The sequence below is a fragment of the Staurois parvus genome, unplaced genomic scaffold (genome assembly GCF_062004578.1).
Source record: "Staurois parvus isolate SC_StPar_1 unplaced genomic scaffold, SC_StPar_1.0 ptg000184l, whole genome shotgun sequence".
Classification (NCBI taxonomy): Eukaryota; Metazoa; Chordata; class Amphibia; order Anura; family Ranidae; genus Staurois; species Staurois parvus.
Window position 1 is genome coordinate 4,279,621 of NW_028317980.1, and position 10,062 is coordinate 4,289,682.

The 10,062-nt window shown below is 41.8% G+C and overlaps 1 protein-coding gene across 1 annotated transcript in view; it reads left to right on the forward strand.

Annotated features, from left to right (window-relative positions):
- Positions 1 to 5,324, forward strand: part of LOC149462147 (uncharacterized) — a 65,252-nt gene extending 59,928 nt beyond the window's left edge. Inside the window, exon 5 of the mRNA XM_089677365.1 lies at positions 5,293 to 5,324. Within this exon, the coding sequence (XP_089533491.1) occupies positions 5,293 to 5,324 (32 nt within the window). The remainder of the gene's footprint in view (positions 1 to 5,292) is intronic.
- The last annotated feature ends 4,738 nt before the right edge of the window (positions 5,325 to 10,062 follow it).

Below are 10,062 nucleotides of genomic sequence, written 5' to 3' on the forward strand. Positions count from 1 at the left end.
TGAATAGTATATTTTCATCCTGTCTTCCTGCATATGATAAGATTTTTCCATTCTGCTAATCTGGTTTACCCTATTGATCCAATCCTCCTCCGTTGGTACCTCTGTCTTCCGCCAAAATTTGGGGATCAACCCTTTTGCTGCACTTAGGTAATACCATACTCCTGATTCTTTATATTTATTTACTGTTGTCTCGACACTATGTAGGAGACACATGGTTGGGTCTAATCCTATGTCATTTCCAGTTATTATTTCTATTAATTTGACTATTGTCTTCCAGAAAACCTGAATTTTTGGACATTGCCACCATATGTGAAACACCGTGCCCTCTTCCCCACATCCTCTCCAACACATTTTTGAATTCTCCCCCCTCATCCTGTGCTCAGTGCTCGGTGTAATATGCCATCGTGTCAAACATTTATAGTTATTCTCAACGTCTCTCATACTAACATTCTCGTGAACTAATCTAAATATCTTATTCTGTTGCTCTTCATCTATCCCCACCCCCATATCTCTTTCCCAATTTGTTATGAAAATTAACTTTGTGTCTGTGTCTAGTTCTGTAAGTATTCTATACATTTTTGTAACACCGTGTTTCCCATCTCTACGTGTTTCTAATAACCTTTCAAACATATTCCACTCCTTTTTTAATCTCAAGGGTTTTGGGAGATTTCCTATAAAACATTTTAATTGATGGTATTTCCATTCATCTATTTTAGTAAACATATCTCCTCCCTTCTCTTTTAATTCTTTAAGTGTTCTCAATTCCCCCTCTACCAATATGTCTCTCAATTGGATATCTTCCTTTTTAAACCATCTCCCTGATATCTCATCTTTTCCTGGGGGGAAAAACTCCGTGTTTGCAAGAGGCATTAATATAGAATTGAATTCCCATTTCTTGTGTTTATGTAAGTTATCCCATATCCTTAAGACAGTTAAGGTGTAGGTGCTTGTGTCCTCTTTAATTCTTCTATAGTGTGCTGGAACCCATATCATCTTACTCAAATTAATTCCACTCAGATCATTTTCCATTTTTACCCAACTTTTCCCCTTGTGATTAAAAGTCCAGTCATAAATTCTTGCTAACATTACTGCTTTGTAATATCTCTTGACATCAGGTAGTCCCATCCCCCCTTTCTCTTTAGTCCTACTTAGTGTTTCATATGATACTCTTGGTTTTTTATTCCTCCATATAAATCTTGTTAACATTTTTCTCATTATCTTAAAAAACGCCTCTGGGAGTTTGATCGGGATCATTTGAAATCTATAGAGTATTTTAGGTATAATTACCATTTTAATTAGGTTCATACGTCCTAACCATGATGGATTTCCTCCTTCTAATCTTTTTAGTTCGTCCTTAATCTCATTTATCAGAGAGATATAGTTTAATCTATACAGTTTTTTATATGAGGTAGCAAGTTTTATTCCTAGGTATTTTATATCGTTTTCTCTCCAAATGAAGGGGAATTCTTTTTGTAGCTTTTCTTTTTCGCTCTTTGGTATATTGATGTTCAAAATCTCAGTTTTTGTTGGGTTAATTTTTAGATTAGATAGTTCACCGTATTCCTTCAGGATCTTCATAATATTTGGTAGTGTTATTCGGGGGTTGCCTACATAAAACAGTAGGTCGTCCGCAAAGGCCGCTACTTTATGTTCTATATTTTCTATCTGGATTCCCCTTACCGCTCCACTATTCCTTATTATTGATAGCAGGGGTTCCAATGTCAATACATACAGCAAGGGGGACAATGGGCATCCTTGCCTTGTTCCATTGGACATCCCAATGGATTCCGCTCTTTCCCCATTTACCGTGATGATTGCAGTGGGCTCCTTATATAGTTTACCTATCCATTCACGCATTCTCTCTCCAATCCCCAACACTTCCAACTTGTCCATCATAAAGCCCCAGTCCACTCTATCAAACGCCTTTTCGGCATCAATTGACAAGAGCACTACCGGGGCTTTCCCTTTTCTACTTTTCTGGATAAGCATCAGAGTTCTCAAGCCATTATCTCTGCCCTCTCTCCCCTGAACAAAGCCCACCTGGTCTCCATGAATCCATTCGGGCATTAGATCTTTCAGCCTGTTTGCTAGGACCTTTGCGAACAACTTAGTATCAGTGTTTAATAATGAAATTGGTCTGTAGCTAGAGCACTGAGAGGGATCTTTTCCCTCCTTATGGATGAGAACTACATGGGCCTGAAGGGATTCCCTCCTCCCCTCCATCCCACCTCCCAAGTCATTCATATATTTCTTTAACTTTGGTAACAGTACTTCACTAAATTTTTTATAGTACTTAACTGTATAACCATCCGGGCCTGGGCTTTTCCCTCCCCCTGTACTTCTTAATGCTGCTTCTATTTCTTCCTGAGAGATTTCTGCATCCAAGGAGTTCAAGTGTGTTTCACTAAGCTTTGGCAATCCCGCATTTTTTAAATATGTCCTCCTTTTTTCGTTAATACCTTCCCGCATTTCTTTTGGTGATCCTTGGTTACTGATATTATACAACTTTCTATAATACTCCGTGAATACTTTAATAATTTCTTTAGTTGAGTGGACCATCTCCCCCTTAGGGCTTTTTATCTTTTCTATATAATTCCTGTTCTTCTTCTTATTCAGGGCTCTCATTAAGTATTTTCCTGGTCTATCACCCCATCTATATCTTTCACTTAATACTTTATTATATACTCTTCTCCTCTCCTCTTCCATCAGTCTCTCTAATTCATCTTTTTTATCCCTTAACTTCTGTCTTGTTTCTATTGTTATTTTTTTCTTGTGTATCTGCTCCAATTCCAGGATTTCCTTTAAGAGTCCACTAACCCTCTCTGTTCTTTCTTTTTTCTTCCTTGCTCCCATCGCAATCAGGATTCCTCTTATATATACCTTATGACTTTCCCATACTATAGCTGACGATACTTCCTCTGTTTCATTCTCCCGGAAATATACCTTAATCTCTTCTCTGATCTTCTGCACAATATCCTCATCCAAGAGAAGAGCCTCATTCAACCTCCATCCTAAACCTCCCGTCCACCTTTTTCCCCATCCTATTTTCATTACGACTGGGGCATGGTCCGAAAACGTTCTTATCTCTATTTCTATTTTAACCAGCATTTCAATGAGTTGATGGTCTATTAGAATGTAATCCAGTCTCGAGTATATCTCATGTGCATTAGAGAAGAAGGTATAGTCTCTGTCCTTCATATGCATTATTCTCCAGGTGTCCACCAGTTGGTACTCGTGGATCGCCTTCCTCAAAGCTCTCAGCGACCTACCCCCTTCTCTCCGCACAAGGGAGGTTGCATCCATTTGTGGGTCCATACAGAGATTCAAATCTCCTGCTATTATCAAACGCCCTTTTTTAAAATCTATCAATTTTTTTAGCAAACCCTTCAGAAAGATCTCAGGGTTCTTGTTGGGGCAATATATATTGGCTAGTGTGCATTCAATTCCCTGTAATTTACCTTTCAAAAACAGGAATCTCCCTTCCGGGTCAGTCCTTCTATCTTCCAACTCAAATCTCATATTTTTTGCCAATCCTATTGCCACCCCCTTTGCTCTTTTAATTGGAGAGTCAGCATAATACCATGTAGGATAATATTTGGATTTTAGTTTCACATTAGATTCTATCTCAAAATGTGTCTCCTGCAAAAATACCACTGACGTTGCCCTATGATGTAACTCTTTAAACAACTTAAATCTTTTCCCAGGGCAGTTCAACCCATTCACATTATATGTTATAAACTGTATTTCTTCCATCCTTCTTGATTTTTTTTTATCTCCCTTCTAAATCGCCTCCTCCTATTAGGACCGAATGATTTGCAGAATATTAGCCCCACTCCCCCTCCCCCCCTTCCCCCCCCCACCCCCGCCCCCCCTCTCTTACTTTTCCCCTACCCATTTTTAGGCTTATAAACTGCCTACAAATCATTTGTGGAACTGTTTCCACAGTTGATTTAAAATATTGGGCGTAGACTCCGCCCATGGACGGCTCACCTTTCCTCCGACCTCCCCAGTACCCCTTTCTCTATCTACGAGGCTCTGCAAAAACCTTTACTTCCCCACCTCAACCGGATCCTCCAGAGGGACTTCCACCTCAAAAAAAAAGGGGGATACTGGGGGGGGGGGGGCAAGGGAACAAGAGAGAGAAAAAAAAGAAAAAAAAAAAAACGTATTCTTTCCTGTTCACCTCTCCCTCCCCCCTCTCCTCAACCCCTGGACCTCTCTCCCCTTCCCCCCGACCTGCCGCCAATCCTCCCCTCCCGCATCGTCCGAGTCTCCTTTTTCTTCTTCTTCTTCCCACCCAGTTATCTCCATTCTTTGCAGGCCCAGTCTATCACAGAAATCTCTCAGTTCCTCCGGGAATCTCAGGTATGCTGTCACCCCACTCTTCCAGCCAATTAAGGATGCTGAAGTGCCCCATCTATATTGCACGTTCTGTTTTCTCATTTGCTCTAACAGGGGTCTCAGGGATCTCCTTCTCCAAAGAGTCTCTGGTGTTAAATCCGCAAAAATTTGAACAGTCAAATCTCCATATTTGATTAACGTTCTTCCCTTGATCTTCTTCCAAATCTCATTTTTGACCCCAAAGTTCTGGAACTGTACAACTATATCTCTCGGTCTTTCCCTCTCAGTATCTTGTTTGAACTTTCCTATTCTAAAAACTCCATCCAGTTCAATCACTTCTGTTTCAGGTCTGTCTCTTATGGAGTTTAAGATTTTTTTAACTAGTTCATGTAATGTTTCCCCTTTTGCTGCCTCTGGAATTCCTCTCACCCTAAGGTTAGACCTTCTTTCTTTATTTTCTCGAATTTCCATCCTGTAGAACAGTTTTTTCTGGGTTTTCTCCAAATGGGTTATTTTTTTCCTTAGCTTATCTATGGTTTGGGCCTGGGTTTTAACTTTCTCCTCTGTTTCTTCCATTCTCATTAGCAGATGTCCTAAATCGTTCCGAATTACTGTCATTTCATGTTTTATCGTTTTCTCCAAGCTTTGGAACATTTCTGTCATCTCCTTCTTATTCGGTATTTGTAGTTCACCATCAAGTTCTTTTTGACCCAGGCCATCCGCTATTTGTTGGCTACAACTACTGTTCATACCCAGTGATAGTCTCGGGCTGTTTCCTGAGCTAGTGTCCATTTCCCCTTTGGCGCTTGCGCCTTGGGCCCTTTCTGGCGTAATGTTTCCATGTGATGTAAATTTCTTTATCGTGCCTGATTGAGACCCTTTAAGCCCTGCTCCCCTAGGACCTTTATTCTTCATATCCTCAATAAGTCTTTTGTCTTCTATATTCTCTAGATGGGATTATACCTCTCCTCTATGATTTGTAATCTAGACAGGTTTACTGAGTTAACTTGTGCTCTCCTAGGGGAACGTGGGTCTCTTCTCTTCTAAACACAGGGAATCCTCTCCTCTTCTCCTTGGCCCCTTGTTCCCCACTGTCACTCAGGAATCCACTATACAGTACAATAGGCCCCCAACAGGTCTCACTCACCCTTCTCTTCCCCAGATGATGGCTCCAAGCTTGGGCGGAAGGTCTCCACAGCAGCTCTGTCCTGGGGGGGATTCCTCCGGGCCTCCAACTCTGCACCTCGGTTTCTTTTCGTTTTATTTTTTTCCTTTTGCCTCTGGGCTTCGTCCCAGGGATGCAGGGTGGGTCTCCTGGCGCTCCCGGGCTCCCTGACCCAGAATCAAAGAGTCAGCTGGCCGGGGGCCCCAGGCAGTAATAGACCGGGGGCTGCACACAGCAGCCAGCCGGGGACCATGGGCAGCAGTCAGCCGGGGGGTTGAGGGCAGCAGAGAGCCGGCCACTGCAGCCGGCGTCTCTCCGTCAATTCAGGCGGCCGGCCGGCTTTCTCCTCTCCCAGAGAGCCTCTGCGGCCGGTCACACACCCCCGCCACGTCACTCCGCTCTCTAGCCGTCCGGGTCCTTCTCTCACCAAGGACCGGAGAGGCCGGTCCGTCGCTGCAACCCCCGTCTGCCTCCCATCTTCGGCTCTCAGGACTCCACTCCTCGGCCCTCCAGACTCCGGTGAGTCGGCTCCTAAGGGTCACCAGGGAGGTCGGGGAGCGGTACCTAGTCGAAGGCTAGCACCGCTCACTCCCCACAGCCGCCATGACCAGGCTCCTCCCCCCCATGATAACTGTTAATAAAAATGTAGATTGGATAAATTACATATACTACAACTAATAGAGGTTTGTGAATTACACCAGGGATGCCCTTCAAGGAATCGTTGACCAGTTAGCCCCTACATCCTACATGACATTCCAGAATAAGATGGCTCTGGACATGATTTTAGCGAAAAAAAGAGGTGTCTGTAAAATGATAGAAGGAACTGGAACATGTTGTACATATATTCCTGACAATACTGGCCGGAATGGTAAGGTTACTTTGGCTATAAAGAAATTAGAAGGTCTGTTAGTGGAGCTGAAAAAGAACTCAGGTATCACAGACTCGTGGGACCAATATTTTAGCTGGATGAGTGGGTGGCAAAAAGTGCTCGCCCAAATAGGTGTAACGGTATTAATAATTCTAGTTCTTTTAGCTCTGATTGTATGTTGTATTCTACCATTTGTAAAGAAGTTAATAAGCAAGGCTGTAGACAACACCTATATTTCTCCATCAAGAAGAGGAGGACCCTTTTGTGATGGAAGAGGATAAACCTTTCACTCCTCTACGGTCCCTCCCCGCCAACAGCAATTTCACAATTTTGTAGGGATAGCATCTGACTTCCTTATGTACAAAGTCTGTGGCAAGGGAGGTGATGAAATAGTCATCACCCGTCTAACGTACAGCATAAAAGAGTTCCAAGGTACATAAGGACAGATGAGCTAGGCTTTATAGGGACAGAGTAAAATAGTCATTTTAAGGGGGGACTGTGATGGATTTGGTAAAATGCCTATTCTGTTTTCTGTTTAAAATATACATTTTATACATATTTACTTTTATACTTTTTTATATTTCTAAATATATGTGTTGTGCGTATATATATATATATATATATATATATATATATATATTTTGTCTGCTGGGCTTTGCAGTCCTCCTTAACTTGTTTTGTTCAGAGCGATGCTCTCAACCCCTCCCTTCGCACTGAGAGGACCTTTTACTTAGACTTTGGGAATGTGAAGGGGAGTGAATAGATAACGGGATGAGAAGCAAGCATCAAGTTTCTACATTTCTCCTATATTTCAACTAAGCAAAATGTGCCTTTCAGAATGTGACTGTATATACGTAATAGTGACGTATACTCTATTGTTCTCTATGTATAAAAGGTTAAGCACCGCCCTGCAATAAACGGAGATGAGATGATGTGAAAGTGGTTGTACTGGACAGTTGTCCGTGTAATTATTTTCCGGCGTGCACGCAATCCATATCTCAAAATTAGGAACAGCAGCAGAAATCCTACCCTGAGCCCGATTGTGGTTCTCCCAACCTTTTTATTTGTAACTTAAGCCACACAAGTAAAGTCATAGTTCTGCCTCATCACAAGCTACCAGTGTCTTCTGTAACACATAACCAAGAACTTTAACTGACAATTGCGCGGTCATGCAACGCTGTACCCAAATGAAATTGAAGTCCTTTTTTCCCACAAATAGAACTTTCTTTTGGAGGAATTTGATCGCCTGTGCGTTTTTTTTTTATTTTTTGAGCTATAGAAAAAAAAGACTGAAAATTTTGAGAAAAAAAAACAATATATTTGCTATTAAACATATCCAGTAAAAAAATTTAGCTAATCAAATTTTGTCATAAATTTAGGCCAAAACGTATTCTGCTCCAAGTCTTTGTTAAAAAGAAAATCCCAATACGTGTAAATTAATCGGTTTACGTGAAATTTATAGCGTTTACAAATGGGGGTATATATACTGTGATTTTTCATTTTTTTTAATTTTTACTAGTAATGGCAGTGATCAGCGACTTATAGCAGGACTGCGGCGGGCATTCTGACACTGGAGGGAACTGACTTGGTGTCACTGACATCCCCAGTGACACCAATACAGTGATCAGTGCTAATAAAAAGCACTGACACTGTACTAATGGCACTGGACAGGAAGGGGTTAACATCTGGGGCAACCAAAGGGTTAACTGTGTGCTGTTTTACATACTGGGCTGCGTTTGTGCTTCACTGTAATCACACTGCTTTGCATGGATGTACTCCAGCAAGAATAAAAAAAAAAACAAACAAACAAAAAAAAACAAACTGTAGACCCCCCCATCCCAAAAATATATACCCAACCCTTCTGCTGGTAAAACACAATGCACCAATGTGAACTGGCCCTTAGGGCTTGTTTACACTTGCCTTTGGAGGGTGGCAATGAGAGGCGGTTGAGCTGCAATTTTACACCCCACCCCAAGTGGTTAGAAACCCTTATATATATCCAGGGAAGTGACAAGTCTCAGGTGTACGCAGAGAAGAAACAAATCCTCCTACCAAAGTTATACCTGTTTATCTTCTGTCTTCTCTTCTCTACATCCATTCAACATACAGAATTTATAAAGCTTGTGTGAGAGTTGAGAAAATAAGGGGGCAGGTATCTGGAATTACACACTGCAGAGCTCAGTGAGGAGTGCTCTGAGAGCTGATTGGAGGGAAGGGCCACACCCTCCCCTTCACACCCCTTCACAATGCAAATAGGAACAGCGCTGAGGCTGTCAATCACAAGCTATTTGCTGGAGCTTCCTCTCCTGTCGTCTTTTTGGTGTCAGGAAAATGTGTCAGAAGTGATTCATGCTGTTAGCAGAGGCACAAGGCAGCATACAGATATTTACACTGAGGGGTTGATTTACTAAAGGCAAATAGACTGTGAACTTTGCAAGTGTTGTTGCTCCAGAGCTTAATAAATGAGGTAAAGCTTCCCTTTGACAAGAATACCCAATCATATGCAAGGAAAAAAACTGCATTTTTGCTTGCACACGATTGGATCATGGCAGTCAGCAGACCTTCTGCCCATTTACTAAACTCTGGAGCAACTGCACTTGCAGAGTGCATGGTCTAATTGCCTTTAGTAAATCAACCCCATACTGCTCTGGATTGAGACAAGTACACCTTATAGAGCAGAGGTCTCCAAACTTTTCAAACAAAGGGTCAGTATACTGCCCTTTAGACTTTAGGAGGGCCAGATTATGGCCAGCGAGGATAGAAAATGTCCTGATCCCAGCATCAGTGAGAATAAACATGGCTGCAGGGTTGATGGTCAGTAGGAGGAATAGTGCCCCATCAATGGTATCAGTGGGAAGAATAGTCCCCCAATCATTGGTTTCAATGGAAGAAGTACTGTCCCATGTGACATTTACAATGAAAAAAAACACCTGTAAATTGCCTGTAGATGACACTTCACTACCCCGAAGGTCCCCCCAAATGCTTACTGATCATTAATGGTCCATTATATATTTTTGGAGATTCTAAGCCATTTTTTACAAAGGGAAACAAGCAGGGAGCTGTCATTTACTGGCATTTAAAAAAAATTTAAATTTTAGTTTTGCTGTCATAGGTTGTATAAATTAGACAGATTTACTACTTCACAGGTGGGTTAGGGGCACACAAACCAGGCCATGTAAAGGAATTGAGCATTTTTAGTGTTTCATTTTAGGAACTTTATTGCCGGTAATTGATTTTTCATTGCCCCAATGGTCCCACAAAATATTTACCAAATCCTTAAAGTGTTACTAAACTCACAACAGTAAAATCAGTCTGTATATGGTCACATGCACATGCTCAGTTTGGAGTATATTGCTAGAGAGGTTTTTTTTTTTCTTATGAGTATGCATGTGATTAGCACAGGGCCAACCAGCACTGTCCAGACAGAGGTCAGGGTTCTGCATCCTCCTAGAGCAGAAAGAAAACTCCTCTGACAAGCTTTGGCTATTGCTGGGCTGGACACTGATAGAAGTCACAAGACTGCTATATACTGCTGATGAGAAAAGGTATTTAGCAGTTTATATTTACTAAACTAACTGCACTTCCATGTTGTGTGTACTGAGGGAGACCAGATATAGTGAATGCAGGGTCCGGGGAGACCAGATATAGTAAATGCAAGGTCTTGGGAGACCAGATATAGTGAATGCAG